This window comes from Adelges cooleyi, unplaced genomic scaffold (assembly GCF_023614345.1).
Source record: "Adelges cooleyi isolate 19-005CV unplaced genomic scaffold, UGA_ACOO_1.1 ACOO_flye_CR_arks_rails_tigmint_CR_PRNA_23, whole genome shotgun sequence".
Taxonomy (NCBI): domain Eukaryota; kingdom Metazoa; phylum Arthropoda; class Insecta; order Hemiptera; family Adelgidae; genus Adelges; species Adelges cooleyi.
The window spans coordinates 17,624,124-17,643,712 of record NW_026095893.1 but is presented as its reverse complement, the minus strand read 5'-3'; the positions used below and the strand labels follow the sequence as shown (position 1 = coordinate 17,643,712).

The 19,589-nt window shown below is 30.8% G+C and overlaps 2 protein-coding genes across 2 annotated transcripts; one reads left to right on the top strand and one right to left on the bottom strand.

Annotated features, from left to right (window-relative positions):
* Nucleotides 1–724: 724 nt before the first annotated feature.
* LOC126835956 (zinc finger protein 160-like) lies at nt 725–7,713 on the bottom strand. Its single transcript, XM_050568860.1, has 5 exons — nt 7,553–7,713; nt 6,190–6,406; nt 3,351–3,539; nt 2,303–2,578; nt 725–1,367 (listed from the first exon to the last, which is right to left on the bottom strand). The coding sequence occupies exons 2-5, from the start codon at nt 6,366–6,368 to the stop codon at nt 725–727; spliced, it is 1,287 nt and encodes a 428-aa protein (XP_050424817.1). The 5' UTR covers nt 6,369–6,406; nt 7,553–7,713.
* A 302-nt stretch (nt 7,714–8,015) lies between these two features.
* Nucleotides 8,016–13,488, top strand: LOC126835696 (zinc finger protein ZFP2-like). The gene is made up of 4 exons (XM_050568444.1): nt 8,016–8,145; nt 9,208–9,426; nt 11,351–11,626; nt 12,021–13,488. The coding sequence occupies exons 2-4, from the start codon at nt 9,248–9,250 to the stop codon at nt 13,414–13,416; spliced, it is 1,851 nt and encodes a 616-aa protein (XP_050424401.1). The 5' UTR covers nt 8,016–8,145; nt 9,208–9,247; the 3' UTR covers nt 13,417–13,488.
* The last annotated feature ends 6,101 nt before the right edge of the window (nt 13,489–19,589 follow it).

Genomic DNA, 19,589 nt, shown 5'->3' with positions numbered 1-19,589 from the left:
TACTGTATTATTTCTGCATATTATAAAAACATGTTTACTACACATAATTTTAATTTTTTTACAAAATATTGTAATTTGATATTGATTTTGTAATAATTTGTATTGTCTATCTATATAATATTAAAAATGTAATTATGGTTAAGTATATTATTTTTGATTATATTTTAAATATTAAAAAAAAAGAAAGAGGTGTTACGTATCAGCAGTTTATATAAATATATTTGGTGGGGATTGTCCACCATACGCGAGTGCTACACCGGCACAACTCGTCATTCGTGTAATTTGGGATTAAAATCGACCATATTGTACATATTATATAAGTTTAAAAATATACACTAGTTACAGTTTTAAATGAAAAACGTCTACGTCGACTTTCTAATTACATATGGGGTACAACGTGTACTTAATAAATATATACAAAAATTTATAAATATTAAAAATAATCATATATAAAAAAGTAAAAGAGTAAAATGAAATGGTAACCGTGTCAATTGTAGACCATGCCATTAGAGAATATTAATTAAAATTAAACAAATGAAATTGATGCAGTTTACTCACAATGTAATATAACCAATAATAGATCAATAGTGTGATTAACGTTTGCTACAGAACATGACAAACAACCACTACAAACAAGTCTACAGGTTAAAGTGGGGTAAGTCAAACTGATTTTATATTTAAATAATAATTGATTAGGTTTTGTATAAATTATTGACTGAGCTTTTCATGATTGTTTTTGTGGACATTTGTGTCTTTTGAGGTTGGATATTACAGAAAATGACCGCAGGCACACGTCACATCTGTAGGGCTTCTCTCCAGTGTGCACGCGTTGGTGTATTGTGAGGTTGGGTTTTTGAGAAAAAGATTTTGAGCACACGTGGCATTTGTAGGGTTTTTCCCCGGTGTGTACTCGTGAGTGTACTGTGAGGTAGCCTTTATAAGCAAATGTTCTTAAGCACACAGAACAGTTGTAGGGTTTTTCACCTGTGTGCACGCGTTCGTGTAGTGTAAGCGAAGGTTTTTTAGAAAACGATTTAAGGCACACATTACACTTATAAAGCTTTTCGTCAGCGTGCACGCGATTGTGTCGTTCAAAAAGGTATTTTTGAGAAAATGACTCTGAACACACATAACATTTATAAGGCTTTACACCAGTGTGCTCGCGATTGTGTCGTTCAAAAAAGTATTTTCGAGTAAACAATTTTAAGCACACCGGACATTTGTAATGCTTTTCACCAGAGTGCACGCGTTCGTGTAGCGTGAAAGTGGATTTATCAAGAAAATCCTCGGAACACACTTCACATTTGTAGGGTGGTCTGATGTTTCCGGTGTATCCGTTAGTTACTTCATGAGCTGTATGATTGATACTATAACAAAAAATTGTCGAACATTAAACAACAAGGTTTTATAAAAATGTATTATATTTCTTTAAATTTACAATAATTTTAACTATTTTTGTTACTTTAAAAAGTCCATTATTCCTCCAACCATAGCGTGACAGTCTAACTGAACAAGTACTAGACATCATATTATTATTGCATATAAAAATGTGTTTTACTTGTTTTGTTTTATGCTTCAATGCGAATTTGAGAAGGTAATGTTTTTACAACAATGTTTTTAAAATTTTTTTTTTCATTGTCAAGATCCAAACATTTTTTTTAAACTGCTGAACCCATGATTTCTATGTGTTGCGTCTCTATAGCTCAAAAATCATACCTAAGATACGATCGTAAGGTACTATATTAGACCAAAAATTTGAAAAGACCAATCTTTTTTTTGCCTTAAAAATCGAGAAAACCCCCAAACAAATGTACACATTTTTCAACTTGAAATAACTTTTTTTTAAATAGTCTTATAAGTCTAATAAGTTCTAAAATTGTATGAAATATTTTGTTTACGTAAACTACCAATAAATGATGAAAAACCAAATAATATCATAATTTTTCTAACTTACTATGTGTGAGTAAATCAACAGTCAACGGTTATTTGAAAATGTTTGTATTACATTATTAATTACCTACGATAAATGGGTAACTATGGCAATACAATTTTATTAACACATTATTGTAATAAATTAGGTACAAAGCTTTTATCGATAATTGTATTTTTACAGTTATAGATTTGCATTGGAGCGTTTATTTATCACTTTAATTATAATTCATATATACTAGATGATAGACTGCGGATTAGACAGTACGTACTTATATAACACGAGACGTAATGAATAATAAGTTCAATTGCGTTTTCATAATAACGAAACAGCAATAGAGAATTTAATATATCAAATCAAAATTTGCCTTACATGAAATTCTTTTCGACGTCTTGTTTTCTATTGCTTTTCTGGGTTGTTAAGTGTGCACTATGTGAATGACTAATATGCTCGGACATTTTCATTTTGGTCGCAAATGCCTTATTACATATATGACAGACAAATGACAGTACCTCGTCCAAATCGTTGTTTGTTGTTTGCACATCTAAATTTACATTTTCTTCGATTTCTATCAAGGACTCATAATATTTGCCATCCACTAGATCAACTTCTACTTTGACTATCGATTCGTTGCACATTTCTCCTACACTAAAAACAAACAAACAAACTCAAAACTAAAATAGAAAATAATTACTACGACCAATAAATGTTAACATAGAATTGTGTACTAGTTGCTTTCAATGAAACTTGAGCTTTGCAAAATTAATATTTACAACAAAACTGATATGAGCAACTCCAAGACTAGGATCAATTTTTATTATAAGGATGTCTTACACACGTCTCTGGATAATTCAGCAGGTTTAGTAAATATTTAAATGCAAACAAAATTCAATATGTGAAGTTTTTTGAAACAAAGTTATAGGCTCTTCTTTTTATTTTTGTTCAATATTGTACGGCAATAAAAACGAAAACTTATTGAAGCTATGTTTCTTATAGCCCCACCTGGGCGCTGGGGGTCAACGAAAAAAAACCGTAACGTATGTTTGTCCTTTACGCATTACTACACCATTCATCAGATCACCATGAAACTTTGGGAAGTTGTTGAGTATACTCCCGCAAAAGTTTCTGGCATAGTACATTTTGAAAATTCCACCCCTAAGGGTATCCTCAAACACGAGTTTTATACTTAAAATACGAATACGAATATGTTTATTTAGTTACTAACCCAAAATAAACAATTGGTTTGTAACCATAGTAACCGTATGATTCGCATACTCTAAATTCTAAGCATAGCTTCTGCTGGGGGTCCTGTGACCCACACAGCTTTTTTATTGCCCTGTCCATTCTTCTTCTGTGCGTAGTGCTACACTGTTATTACATCATAATACAAATATATTTTGTATTTTAAAAATCGCATTACTTGTATGAAATCCCGTCATTCTGGACAGTCTCGCCACTATTATATGATTCTTCAAAACAAGTTGGACTAGTTTTTACCACTAAAGCTTCAGTAAAGTTTTCTTTCATATCTTCATCTATTCTGTTAACAGAACCGTGATAATCATCAGTTTCGTCTATAATTTCAACTTTAATTTTCTTTTCAGGAACACTAAAAAATAAAACAAATTATATGTAATTTAATTATAAAAGTTGCAATTATAATAATTCCATTGGGGATATTGGGAGTTAATCCGAACATAGTTCAAGTTTGTTGTTGTTGTTGGTTGATTAGTACATTTAAAAGAAGTCTATAAATTGGTGTCCCGTCAATTCATCGCAGAAATCAAACACGGTCACTTATAAAAATGAAGCAAGTCAAATGGTCACAAAACATGCATTTTATTATTAACATAATTTGCATTAGAAATCCTAGGAGTGCGAAGAATGCTTTATTGCAAAGTCCTTCCCAAGGATCTAACTCTTATATCGTTATCATAATGTAATGTATCCATAGATTAAAGTCTATAATCCAAAAATTAATAACATTTGGAACAATGGGAGCTTCAGTTGTCGTCTCTTAAGGGCTTTACCAATATTTATATCCTTAAAATAAACTATAAAGTTGACATGTTTTTTTTTTTAATTTACAAAAACGGATTAAAAGTTTTACAAAATAACATTATACCCTTTTTTGTAGAAAACGAACTTATACCAGAAGTTAATCTGGTACCTAGCTCTAATATTAATAATATTAATATTTGTGGTTAAAAAATGTTGAGTTATCGATAAATAAAACGTTAGATTAAGAAACATTTTTTCTTTATTTTTGGTGGTTGGCCCTTGGTTGATACAAAAAATGTAAATCGTGTACATTGTGATGTGTTTCAGATTTAGAAATGAAAATGAAAACATTTTTATGGTTGCCCCCACCCCCCACTGTCTCTTACCTAAGTGTTCATTAAACAAGTGATTACTTGATACTAAAGAATCAATATAAAACCTATATTAAAATAAACCAATATTAAATGTCATGTAATAAAAAAACACTTCTTTACCTATTTAGGATAAACTACAAAGGTCTAGGAATTCACCATGATAAGCATACTCATATATATATATACATATATATAATAATTAAGTATTAAATTAAAACGTTAAGCCTTGACTGTCCTTAGATTACATTAACTACTATGAAATATATTCAAAACTCACATGATCTAAAAATTAATTTTATGCATATGTAAACATCCAAAATAATCCATACAAAGGGTGCTAATACTAACAGCAAGTTTAAGTTTCTATTTCCCTTCAAATAATTTATTTTCTGGTAAACATAAATTATATTTGTAAAAAAATATATTCTTGTATTTGTATTATGTCAACAATGTAACTGTTTTGTATCGGAAAATATGCTTTAACCCATTTAAGGAAAATTAAAAATAATTTGCAATAGAATACCGCCCTACTGTTATACCCTGTTATGTTAATATAATTTTTTAACAAAATATACTTAAAATGTTCTAATTAAAAAATCACATTACTCATATGTCAATTGTGTTTTGATTGTTGTGAGTTGTCGGACAACTGTTGTATCGGTATTAAAATCAAGTTAAGGCACTTTAGATCAACTGTAATAATGAGCAAATCAAAAACTCCTATGCACTCTTATCAATATTTGTATCCTCAAATTATGCTTTGGTGTCAGTCAATATATATATATATATGTGTGTGGGATCAGATTGTATATAGTTGGCAACACTTCCAGGGTCTAGGATAAGGAATGCAGCCATTATATTATATTTACATTATATTCAATAAGTGTCGTGTTTTGTCATTGGTAAATCTATATTGTAGAACATGATTGCTAAACTGTAAGCGCTCACACGTTACTTTTTCCATTATTATTAATTACTCGATAAACTCAGAACATTAAATCATACAAACATATATGCATCTTTTTACTCACTACCAATTGGTAATATATTATTTTTAATTACTATTATTACAAAATTAATAAAAATAAAAAACCGAAATTTTATTTTATTTTTAAATGGTATAATACAAAATAATAAAAATAAATAAATTAAATAAACGTAAAAAAAACCTAAATTGTAAAATTAATAATTTAAAATAATTAAGCTCAGTCACTTTCTGAGGAGATTGCATGTTACTCCAGGATACACAATAATATGTAAAATACAGTTGATAAACTGTGGCGCTCACTTTATCGGTACAGTCAACTTTGTTCACTGATAAATCCCGAGGAAATATAGTTAGCGGCTTCTTTTTTTTTTATTATTATTATTTAAAGGTAATAATAAAATCAAGCCAATTAACAAACATTTATACAACTGGCGTTCAAAACGTTATCTGTGTAAGCGCAGCGCTAACATGTTTACCAACGAGGGGTTAAGTAAAGTATTAAACTACAAGTGTTTGCCTTCAATTGTAAAATCTGTTGCACTTTTGCTTACTGTGACAAATTAATTTAAGTATAATAAAATAATAATAATAAAGAACCTATATTGATTTTTTTTCTATTTCGTATAATGCTAATTTTGCCATATTATGTATATTGTAAAATATTATTCCTTAAAGCACATAGTATGGAAACGTAAACACTAAACACTTTAATAGTAGGTATTATTTTATTATTAACATTGAAATTGTTTGGGTGGACTGCACCGACATTGAATGTTATGATGCAAAATTACATACACCTAGTTATTTGCCATAGAATACTTATTGATACCTTAACAATGTTACTACCATTTTTGAACAAAATTTACTTTAAATTTTATAATTATAAATCACATTACTTATAAGCATCTCCGTCAATATTCTTTTGAGGAATGTTGTTGGTCGTTGAACAACTCTTGTTTGATTTTTCAAGGTCTTTTGGTTTTGTTTCTTTCACTAATACTCCGGGAAATTGATATTTTATATCTTCATTTTCTTCCTCTATTTTGATCATGGTATCGCAGTTATAATCATCCATTTTAATTGAAATTCTTAGCTAGTTTTTCACTTTATAAACTGTAAAACACAAAGCATATTTGCAAAAATTAGGATAAAAATTTATAATTAATCTATCAAAATAACTAAAGCTGGAGTTTAAGCATATTTAAATGAATCATAAGTGAGTTCAGGCGTCTTAGTAAAAAAAAGACACTAGAGGTTTTACGAGCAACATTTTTTTATTAATTGAATATATGGATATGATCTTTTAACTTTAGTTTTTAAATTCAATATGTATTTTTGGAAGGGTTTTAGTAAATATATTGAGTTGGAACGGCCCAATTTAGGCGCACAAGCTTCTAAATCTAAGGTAATGAAATAACAACAAACGTTTTTTTAATTCTCAATGTTGTACATTAATTCAGTAGTTTAGGTACATTTGATTGAAATATAGGAAAAAATTAGTTTTTTCCTTGTAAAATAAAAATTGTGAATTAACTAAATAACATGGCAAAAAATAGATATTGAAAAAAAACCCAGTATATCATTCTTGACACAGAGTTTGAACTTTCATGAAGAAAACAAGTTGCTATAGTAATCTATGAATAAATAATATAGTAGTTATGATAAATTGTGTAAAAGAATCAAAGTTTAACTATTTTACAAAACGCACATTATATAGGAAAAAAATAATAACTCTTCTTGTTAACAAATAAATAGAAAACCTTTTCAATGCGTTATACGAGGTCATCAAGTCAATTTACAATAGAAAGAGGTGGCATCTGGTGCGCTGCTATAGAATTATTAGTTAATTATTTATTTGTATAGATTATATAATATCAATATTGTATTGAACAACAATACAATTTTCTTAAGTATTTAACCTTTAAGTTAGTAAATCTTTACTAATAAAACAACTCTACGCCTGCTAGCTTCAGGAGCCGATTCGAGCCCGTTCGGCACTCTTTGCTGGATGGGGGGCTCACGCCCCTGAAGGAAAAAAAACTTGCCTTAATAACTAAACTAACCTTACCTACCGCTTAAGAAGCATTAGCGACCTAACGAGACCTAACCTAGCCTGATCTACAAGATTCCGCCAATTGTTTACTACAGAATCGTAGTCAGCATAAAAAATAATACAAGACGGTTATAAAAAAATCGCAAAAAAAAAGGTTGCCCGGCAAAACGCATTTAAGCACAATGAAAATGTCTGTCGGTACTTACTATTATTCAGCTACAATAAGGCGGTTCTAAGGCTATGATCTATGGTCGGATAACACAATTATAAAATTACACACTTAATTTATGTTTTTTTTTAATAATATGCGAGTACTTGTCAACAATACACAACACACAACAACATAACTCTTCGAAATAACAGTAACTATGGCTTTAGATCAGACATAAACAAATTACAGACAACAATCTACTTGATAAATGATAATGATGTTTATGCGTGTGCGACAAATAATAACGGCCGACAGCAAGCTGGAGGTAAAACGGAGTGAAGGTAAATAAATACAAATGCTATAATTAGTTCTAATTTCTACCACCAGGTGGCCTTGGCATCCTCCGCTGTTGTCAAACAATGCACAATGCTGAATGCACACATGACACAGCGTTATTCGTTATTCTGTAACATTGTTGTGTATCGACTATCGCCCAAAGTGACTCGGATTTTTTTAAAAATTCGTGTTGTTGAGTTTCTACAATATACGAACAACATTATGTGTGTGATTTACTACCGTTTTTTTATGTCTAAGAAGCAGAGCATTGCAAGTAGCTTTTTAGTCAACTACCATTGTAGTTGTTAAATAGTAAGTACCGAGAAATATTATGATTCAGTTTTGCTTTTATTTGTTTTAATAAATTAATAGATAATCTACAGTTTACGGGTTTTAATATGGATTTATTAAGCAATTTAAAATTTATTAGCATACATTCGTTTTAAATGTAAAGACTTATGAAGTGCTATCAACAGCTATAGGGACGATAACACTAGTTTACAGTAATATTGTACAACAGATTACATTACTTTTTTCTAATGTAAATTGACTCGCTGAACTCGAAAAACACATTCTAAATAATAATTGATAAGTAGTGAAACACTATATAGGTTTAATATAGGTAATGTTTTTGTTAATTATGAGTTCTAATACAATTAGTGATAATAATTTATTTAAAAATGTATTGATATACTGTTCGATTTGACCTAAATTTCCTCTTTAAGTTGTCGATGTGTTGATATCTTGTTATCAATACAATAGGTTTATATAATTAATGAAAATTCAACACCAATCGTCACAATAGCAAGAGTCAAATGACGTTTATTATAGTAGCACTGGTTAAATTAAAAATGTTATTCCTAGTTTACTAATTCAGGATTTTGTTACACGTATATTTACTTTCTTAACAAATATAATCTTATGTTTACCAATAAATAAAAAATATCTTAATTAATTATTAAGAGCAAAATTGAATTACATTTTAATTTATTGGTAGAGTCAAATAGTGATTAGTAAAAGATAAATCAGGGGATCTTTTGTTACTTTTGTAAAATGTGCCTTACCTAACCGAATAACATTAAAAAATTGTACAACTTTTGTTTATTAATTTAATAAATTTAATAAGTATGGTTTTAATTACTGGGTATAAATAATTAAATTTTCTAAAGTTTTAATTACTTTTCCCTAATACAGAATAAGCATCAAACTACTTCTAAAGATGTGATTCTTTTAAAAAACTAGGGCTTATTTTTACTAAAACATCTTCCTTCAGTCATATTTCATTTGAATATGTTTAAACTCGGGCTTAAGTCATTTTGATAGATTAATTATCCAATTTTATCATAATTTTTGAAAATATGATATATGTTCTAGAATTAAAGAAGTGAGAAACTAGATAAGTATCAGAATTATAATGGATGATTATTGCCACGAGACCCTGATCAAAATAGAGGAAGAAAATGAGGATACGAATAAACAATTTACCGGAGCCTTGGTGATAAAAACAAAACCGAATAACATTGAAAACTCATACAAGAGTTGTTCGACGACCTACAACAATCCTCAAAATAATATTGATGGAATTAGATATAGGTAATTTGATTTATAATAATAATATTTTGAGCAAACTTAGTTCAAAAATGTTAATAACATTGTTAAGGTATCAATAAGCATTTCATGGCAAATAACTAGGTGTATATAATTTTGCTTAAATAGGTTAAGAAATATTTTCCAAAACAAAACAGTGCGATATTATAATTACATTTCATAATATTCTTATGTTGTGCAGCATACTAATGGTGTTAACACTCATAGTAAGTATTTTTTTCTGACAAACCACAACAATCCTCAAGTAAATATTGACTAGAACGCATATAAGGAATGTGATTTTTAAGTTAAATATTGGAAATGCATTTTGTTAAAAAATAATAGTTAAAATAATTATAGGGATTTCATGGCAAATTATTAGGCGTTTGTAATTTTTCTTAAAAAAATACAGAAATACATAAAAGTAATATATTTTTAATATGTTGTTTATAAAGACATATTTTTTAAACATAACCTTTTTTTTCAAATAATCTAATAAAACTCCATATTTTTCATTTTCATTTAAAGAGATAAAAATCAAATAACTGGTCAACACCCTTCAATAAGTGTTAAAGCTGTATCATTAAATCGACGATTCACTTCTTTTCTTGTTTCAAAAATGTCCAGAAATGTCAATAATTCTCTATGGACTTTCACTTATGTATCATACATCTTAATTTGTAGATAAATAATATAATAGGTAATAATAATTTTTTACTTGTTTTTCCAATATTCTAAGTATTTAATTTATATAAAAAAATTAAATATTAAAAAACTAAAAAAGTGGGATCTCTAGGTTTTACCTCTATGAAAATTATAATAATAAAAAAACAATTTTTCTTTGAAAATAAGACATACATGATGAGTACAATTTGACCATTTCAATTGTACTCGTTACTACCAGCAACTAAAAGTACCGATAGTTATAGGGATTTCATGGCAAATTATTAGACGTTTGTAATTTTTCTTAAAAAAGTAAAGAAAGTAATACATAAAGTAATATATTTCAGCATACTAATGGTGTTAACGCCAATATTTTGTTTCTTTTTATCTGATTAGCCATAACAAATCTCATATAAATATTAACCGAAACGCATATAAGTAATGTGATTTTTAAGTTAAAACATTTGAAATATTTTATTGAAAAATCCGTAGTGATTTCATGGAAAATGACTAGGCTTTTGTTTTTCTATTTAAATAAACAAATACTTGAAAGTAATATATTTAAATAACTTGTATATAAAGACTTAATATTTTATGTTATACATAAATCGGATTCTGTCATTTTTTTGTTGGAGTTCATAACCAATAAATGCTTCAAGGAGGTCAGTCATTGGATTTCTACTTTCTATTAAGCCAGAAACAAACAACATTTTTTACAAATAATGTAATAAAACTCCCATTTTTTTTTATTTTCATTTAAAGACAAAATAAATCATCAATAATGTGGTTTTGGATGAATTTCAAAATTATTTATAGTTTTCAAATATTGAACATTTTGATAAAGCGTATCATTAAATTGATGAATCATTTCTTTTATTGTTTGTTCCTAAAATATTGAAAGGCAAGTTATATTTTTTTGTTTTATGAATTTGTTTTTTTTTTTTAATATTTGTAGCATTTTTAATAGTAGTTTTTTTCCACAACATCTTGTTTCAGGCTTTCTAAGCTTGTATTTAAGTGACACGTAGTACTTTTTTGTGGGTAAAACTGAAATAAAAATTTTATGACCGCTTAAGATCTAAAAAAATTTTAAAATAACACTTGAGAATAGTGCTGATAATATTATATTATATTATTAAAAAAATGTTAAAATCTTTTTGTTTCACTGGTAGCTTGTGCATAATTCAAAGGTAACATTTTCTTGCAGATGACGTAGCAGATATTTTCTATTAAATGTAATTATAATATATTTATTTTTTGTTCTTAGTGGGGGAAAACCGTACAACAAAACGACGGTCAACGTCGAAGTGGACCTAGTGAATGGGCATTATTTCCAGTCAACGATTGAAGTTGAAAAAAATGATCTCTTAAATGTGCAAACAACAAACGACGATTTAGACAAGATACAGTCATTTATCTGCGATATATGCCAAAAGTCATTTTCTACAAGAAAGAGAGTTGCCCGGCACATTACACATTCACACAGTGCACACTTATCAACCCAGAAAAGCACAAAAAAACAATTCGTCAAAAACACTTTTATGTAAGTTCTTTTTAATATATTTAATTACCAATTTTTTTTTGTTATTATGAAAGCGCATATATTCATAACAACACATATTACATAAGTAGATACTGTCTTTTTTTCAATTCTTTTATTGATTTATAAAAGATCTTATTATATTTTGATTAATTTCAATTTTGAAAAATGGAATATATTTAAACATATAAAAATTATAGAACTTTCTTAAAAACAGAACATTTTTCCATTAAATGTATGTGAATGATGGTATCAACACCCACTTAGCTGGATGAATCAAATTTATGAAGCAGGACTTTTTACCTATAAATAAAATATGTTATAATTATATCAAATTGTGAGATGAATATATTTTTTAATACATTATTGTTAATTATTTGTCGATGTTTTGTTGTAGTGGTGTCAATCGTATGAGAAATGTAGACCATAAAAATCCTGCTGGTTGTTATTTCGAATCTGGGATTGAAACAGATAACAATAAACAAACAGTACCGAATAGTAGCAATGAAGATATAACAAAACGGTCATTATTCCAGTGTAATTTATGTCAAATGTCTTATAACACTAAAAAGCAAATATCTTTACATATCACGAAATCCCACAAAAGTTCGACTCACAAACACTCTCCCCGAAAATCAAACAATAATGTCAATAAGTTTACTGAGGGATACACAAACATCAGCCAACCCTACAAATGTGCGGTGTGCTTAAAATCGTTATCTAGCAAATCTACTCTCACAATACACCAACGCCTGCACACTAATGAAAAGCCCTACTACTGTGGCGTATGCTCAAAATCGTTTTCTATAAAAGACCATTTTGAACAACACAAACGTGGACACACTGGTGAGAGGCCTTATAAATGTATTGTATGCTCAAAGTCATTTCCTGGTAAATCCTACCTCAAAGTACACGAACGCGTGCACACTGGTGAAAAACCTTATAAATGTAATCTGTGTTTAAAGTCATTTTCTGTAAGATGCGCTCTTACAGTACACATACGCGTGCACACTGGGGAAAAGCCCTACGAGTGTGACGTGTGTTCAAAATTATTTACTCAAAAAGGCCACTTTGAAGAACACAAACGTGTGCACACTGGAGAGAAACCCTACAAATGTATTGTGTGTTTAATGTCATTTTCTAAATTCTCCTCTCTTTCAGCGCACAAACTCGTGCACACTGGAGAAAGGCCATACAAATGCCATGTGTGCCAAAATTCATTTTTTCGAAAAGCTCACCTAACAACACACGAACGCCAGCATACTGGGGTAAAGCCCTATAAATGTGACATGTGTCTTAAGTCGTTTGCTAATAAATATTACCTCACACTACACATACGCGTGCATACTGGCGAAAAACCTTATAAATGCATTGTGTGCTCAAAGTCGTTTACTCAAAAAGCCCACCTTAAAACACACGAACGTTTGCACACTGGAGAAAAGCCCTACAAATGCGATGTGTGTCTAAAAAATTTTTCTAATACATCCGGACTCGCACAACACAAACGCGTGCACACAGGTGAAAAACCCTACAAATGCGACGTGTGTTCAAAATCATGTTCCCAACCACATGACCTCGCAAGACACAAACGATTGCACACTGGAGAAAAACCCCACAAATGTAACGTGTGCCTTAAGTCATTTACTGTAAAATCCTCTCTTACACTACACAAACGCGTGCACACTGGAGAAAAGCCTTACCAATGTAACTTGTGCCTAAAATCATTCTCTGCATCATCTAGCCTCAAAAAACACAAATGTCAAAAAAATAAGCTTGAGAATTTCAATCAGTAGTTTTAATAAAACCTAAACAATTATTCTTTAAATGTAACATAAATTCGACTTTACCCTGTAGACTAGTTTTTAGTGATTGTAAACATGATTTATTTACATTATAAATGTATTGTTAATTATTGTTATTGGAAACCTAGTATTTTTTTTTGAATTTTTTTTAATATTTGTATTCTTGTTTTTAAATTATAATCACAAATTTTTTATCATTAATTTAAAATTGTTGTTAATCTTTATAATTATTATTAAAAACCATGCAGGTGCCATCGATATAAGTATTATCATGATGTGACAATGTCTCGCTATGGAGGCATATCTAGCGATTTATCCCCAACCAATTAAGCAGTCTGGTATTTTGACTTAATATCAATTGAAGCTAAAACCAGTACAATATTGTGAATTTTTAGTTGGTAAATTATTTGTGTGAGAATTGCAATATTTATTGACAACGATTCACTATTTTTATTTACCCTAAACTTAACTACGTATAACACAGTTTGCTCATTTCATTATGTCTAATATATGGTATAAGTTCTACACATTGTTGAGCATAATATTTGTTAAGTAGCCGTATTAGAGCTTCTGTAAACATTACTTAGGTCTTGGATCTTACCAAAATCTTACATTGCGTACTAATGTATGTTTACTTTGTGTACTTAAATTCAAATTTTCTGATCGGAAAATATTATTTTTTTGAAAAATATTGCAGTGCTAGGTTACCTTGATGATAAATCATTGAAATGATATCACTAAAAAAAAAAATATATATATAATCTGTCTGTGTTCATAAAACGCCGACTGAGAGAACACTAACACCAGTCCCGTGCTAAATCGCTTTAACGTCGACACACGACGAATATCGTTCTGTTAGATACGCGCTACGTAGGAGCGACATTGTCATTTGTCAATTGCTAATTTTTTACCACTATACACTCATACGTAAAAAAAAAAACGGCTAATCCGCGTCGAATATGAAGTTTTTATTTCTCGATTTCTCGGCCATACACATCTCGTATGTGTTGGCTTGTATCGTTTCATGTTGCGTTGCAAGCCACGTGGAAACCATGCACGATTTGCTTTCGTCTCACGGATGGTACTCGTTATACACCCCGGACGGGCCTCTCCACATTATAGATCGACGACGGCCGGACCAACCCGTAAGACAGTTGTCCGTGGACAATCATTTGCTGGCGCCATCGGTGATCGACGGAAACGTGATAGACAAAATCGAAGTTTCCCATCGGTTCTTGAGCTGTTCGTATGCTACGGTGCTGATGGACTTGTTTGACTACGAGGAAGGCATAGGGCCTCAATGCCGGAGCATGAAACCGGCTGCGGAATCGTTCAAATGCCTAGAGGATTATCTGCAGGTAATCCGGTATAAACACCAGATGGTTTCGAACATGACTGGCGCTCTTTTGTCCCTACAAGGTTTGGCATCCACCCAAACGGAATTCGAAGAAGGAGTCTTCGACGTTTTGAATGATATGCCGAAGTATTACCAACAAAAGACCGTCGTCAGACCGATCTATGCCGACGAACAGACTATCCGGAAAACCGCCGACACCGAATGCAAAAACGTCGAACAGCATGTCCTCTCGGCTGATGGCGTTTTACAATAGACTTTGCTCGCCCGTTCCCGGATATCTACGTGAGTTCGGCTTTTCAGAAGTTAATCGCCTTGTTACGTTGTTAGGTATTGATATGATTAAAAAAAAAAATAATAAAAACCATCAAACAGTTTACGGAAGCTCACGACAATTATTCCGGCTTTGAATACATTCTAGAATCGAATGCCACTCGTATAATAATAACATACGATCCGAACACTACGGAACTGGTAGACAAAATGAACCATCTCCTAGAAAATTACAAATGGGACTCGTTAGGATTACTGGAAATCAAAGAACGCGGCAGTCCCTATCGGATTACAATTAACGATTTACTCAGGCTCGTCGAAGGCCTCGACGGCTTCCCCGGCGTTATTATAGTCACCAAAGAAAACGTGTACGTCAAACTCAGAAGAGCGCATCACTTTATGAGCTGTAAGTATGCTTCGATATTGAAAGAGTGTTGTGATCACGTCGCAAGCATGTGGACCAATTGCCAGGAATCCAAGGACTCAGTCATATTGTAGTCTTGAGGTATTTTCACAAATTGTCACCGGATACTGTATACAATAAAGGCGTTATCGTCTCGCTGAAACTTTTCAGAAGGTTTTACAAAGACAGAACCGCACAGGACGACCGAGACGTGGTGAGTTGGTCTCCGGCAATTAAAAAAGATATTTCGGAAGTCGCACAAACCTCGCTCGAGTTTTACCAATAATATTGTTATTCGAAGCCAACGTTTGATACTTATAACGATTCCGCCAACCGAACGTACCGCACAATCGACGTCAGAGGAGAAATTTTCAAAAAAAGTATTCTCGATTTAACAGATCGTTACGCTGTATTCAACATGAATTCGTAATGTAATACAAAGCTTATAAATAAATACAAACGAAATTGTAATAATAATGATTTTTATATTTACATTTACATTTGGAAATAAATTAGTATTTAAATAAATGCATAATTTATTTTCCGATTGATGTTATTAACTTTTTGTTTCACAAATGATGACCTAGCAGCATTTATTAGGGCTACACTGTAATTACAACTGTACAATTGGGTCAAAAAACAACTCTTAAAGCATTTAATATGTAAATAAAAAAACGAAAAACAACTACGTACCAACATTTTCCATCCCTGTACCTCCTAAGTTGGCTTTATCATTCACACCATATAGAATGTATCCCTGAATCAAATCGAACTCCACTGTTCATCCGACTTCAGTATCGAAGATGTACTTCAGTTTCAACACAGTGTTTAAAAATAACCACTTTGCATTTCATAAGTGCTGTTGTCCTCTATGCGTTTTACTTTGTGACCATGATAGATGTTAATATAAAACATAATAATACAACTTATGAATGCAATAAAAAAAAAAAAAAGTCTGTACTTAATAGATGTATTTGTATTATTGTACTTATGGTACTTTATAGAGCGTCGGAGTCAATAAGGATCAAGTCAAAACGCTTGCTGATTTTGTCAAAAAAGACGAAAATGCTTTAGACCAAATTATCCCAGAAAAATTCGAAGAAAAACTAAGAGGATTGGGCGTGCAGGATGTGCCAGATTTTACATACGAAGCAGGTAAGAAAGTTAATTTTTGTCCAGCATTTACAATTTTTTCAATTTAACGCACTCGTCTTGGTTAGCTCGATTAAATAATGTGCTTAGAATTTTATTTTTAAATATAGGTACAAAAGACGGTCAAAAAGTACAAAGTGTTATGGTATTTCTGGCCAAAAACAATAAGACAGAAGACAACTGGACGGTAATAACGAAAAAAAATATGGAAAAAATTCGTAATTAATATGATTTTCTTATTTCCATACACGTTTTTCTACATAAACCCAAAGTTTATCATCCCATGAAGTAATAATTTACTTGAGCCTGTTCAGATATAACGACAAAATAGGAGGCGATGACGATGGTCTAGTTAACTCCGAGGAATTACAAAATATAATTCAACCTTTAAGTTTAAATGATGGCGAGAAAAAAACGTTTACAGGAAAATTCGAAGGTGTTATTGAGTTAACAAGGAAGTTAATTTTATTCCTATGGTTGATAATTTAGTGATAGGTTCCATAATTTAGGTTTGATAATTAGTGCTTTCAAGTCGTTAATAAACGAGGACAGTTGACTTGTAATATCATTGGACTGATTTTGGTGGTTATTCGGGGGGGGGGGGAATTTTTATTATTTGATTGAAGATAAGGATCTCTTTCGTTATCCCTTTGATGTTGTTCGTTATTTCTTAACCATGGATTTATGGCAGATTTAGTTATTTTCTTTTTTACGTCTTTGAGAGAGACACCTCATAAATTTGTAGGGTGGTCGCTGTGACATAAAGCACATGTGGGAGGAGAACTGCCATCTTTGGAACAATTTTTTGACTCGTGATCCGCGCCACAACGGACACAACAGGGTATGTGGTTGCAATAACCACGAGTATGGCCATAAGACTGACAGCGGAGACATTGTGGTATTTCCCTTTTTGGATAGGGTGGTATAGTTTTAATTTATTAAATACAGGCATAATGTTTCCAACCTAGAAACCCTTATTAAGAAGTTCTTCTTTGATGAAATATAAATCAGTTGTAGGGTGTAGATTTCTTAACACGGCTTTGAATGGTTTTTCTTCCTTCGGTTGGAAGGAATGGTATGAGACATTATTTTCCTTTAAGTATTTAATTGCTGTTCTGTAGGAATCAAAACTGTACGTTTGCATTCTGACGCCTTAAGTTGAGCTTTTACATACGAAGCTAGTAGGGACAGTTAACACAAAATTGAGTGAAGTTTATTAGTGTCTGGATAAATATGGGGGGCGGATTAAGTGGTTTAATTTTAATGTTATCCACGTTAGAATGTTCATTAACTACCATATACTCATCAGTTTGAGGTTCGATAGGAGAAAAGCGATTTTGCGAGACAATAATATTGTTATTAGTATCTTTTTTTGATTTTGGAGAATTGGGATTTGGGTATCTAACGCGTTTCTTATCAATTTTTTGCCATTCCTCATCATCTTCGGATATTTCTGACAACGACGAATTTTTAGCTGGGCGGCTTATAAAAGTACTGTTTGCCGAGGATAATATTGGTAAAACTGTTTTAATAATAGAGCTTTGCGAATAGCAAGATGCTGTGGTATTGCTATTAGACATAGCGGAAAGGAGGAAGAGCGGCGAGACCGGTTCGAGAGGCGACCTTGACCAGTTGTCAACCGCGTTGTGCGGTTCTTATTATGCACAATACTTATCAAACAACTAAATGTAATATGTTTTACTTACGATGTAGATTTCACCTAAAAAACGGCGATTCCCTTGACGAAAGAATACACTACAATCGTCTTTCGATAAAGAAGCCACCCATGTTGTTAAGGTGGGTACAAAACTTGATGAAAAAAACACAATAATTATTTTATTAGGATTTGAAAAGCACGGAGTAAAATAAACGCGTGCGTGCATAACGAGATCACGTGGCGAAGTGATATAAATAATTTATAAAAAAAATAACTTTAACATTAAATATGTATAAAAGAAAAATCATTGGATCTACTAAAAAGTATTAATCTATAATGCATACTAATTAATACAGCAACGAGGATTGTTTATTGGTAAAAGTTTTTTTGTTGCCAGGCTATCTAATTTATTTATTTTTTGCATATGGTTAATGACATTAGGTCCACAATTTGTATGTGGTAATATTTTTAACGTTTTTATCTCATTACTTTTAAGTATACCTACTATTTTTAATGGTTAAATAATTGTAAACTAATACAACTTTTAGAGTAATCGTTATGATTATTTTGAGTTACTTTTTTACAGTAAAATACATAAACATTCGGTAAAGCATTTACTTTAAGTATACGATTCATAAAGGTATTGTCTCTACCCTAATGCGCTCTATTAGATACATTATTTAATATCATATTTTATGTTGTACAAAAAAAGAAAGCTAAAATATTACAGTTCCAATTATTATATTCACTGAGGCTGTGCATATTATGTGTTTGACGAGCAAGTAGACAATTAATGAAGTTTTGCGCAGAGCCATACAAATTTAGGAGTGAAACAACTTTACTATGACACATAATAACATATATAATATAATTTTAAATACGTAAACTCAATTTGAGTTTAATAGATTGTAGTCAATTTAGGTGTTTTATCCTTAAGTGTTATAATGTGTCTAATAGGAATTGTAGCCAATTGTTGAATAACCGTTATAATAAAATAAATAATAGAACCATACAATTTGTAAAATACGAAGATTCTTAAAATATTTAATGTTTGTGACACCTAGAGGTATTCATCATTTGTATACATTACAACAGACGTTGTGGAAAACAGCTTGGGTTTGATAAACAATAATACAATATTGGATTACAATTTATGAAAATCAAATGATTTTACAAAAACTCCTTGTAATAAGTTGTAATTATAAAATATTTTTGATTTAGGAAAACATTTACTGTATGTCTCTCTTTTACGTTTAACGTCCGTTATTTCCACCGACCGGGGCTTAGACGGTTTAATTTGGCATTTTTGGGCTTATAGCTGGTTG

Coding starts and splice junctions, on each gene's coding strand:
- LOC126835956 (XM_050568860.1), bottom strand. CDS start 6,368: ATGGATGATTATAACTGCGATACCATGATCAAAATAGAGGAAGAAAAT. Junction 2,579..3,350: donor AATGACGGGATTTCATACAA/GTAATGCGATTT, acceptor GTTTGTTTTTAG/TGTAGGAGAAATGTGCAACG. Junction 1,368..2,302: donor GACGTCGAAAAGAATTTCAT/GTAAGGCAAATT, acceptor TTTTTGTTATAG/TATCAATCATACAGCTCATG.
- LOC126835696 (XM_050568444.1), top strand. CDS start 9,248: ATGGATGATTATTGCCACGAGACCCTGATCAAAATAGAGGAAGAAAAT. Junction 9,427..11,350: donor ATTGATGGAATTAGATATAG/GTAATTTGATTT, acceptor TTTTGTTCTTAG/TGGGGGAAAACCGTACAACA. Junction 11,627..12,020: donor TTCGTCAAAAACACTTTTAT/GTAAGTTCTTTT, acceptor GTTTTGTTGTAG/TGGTGTCAATCGTATGAGAA.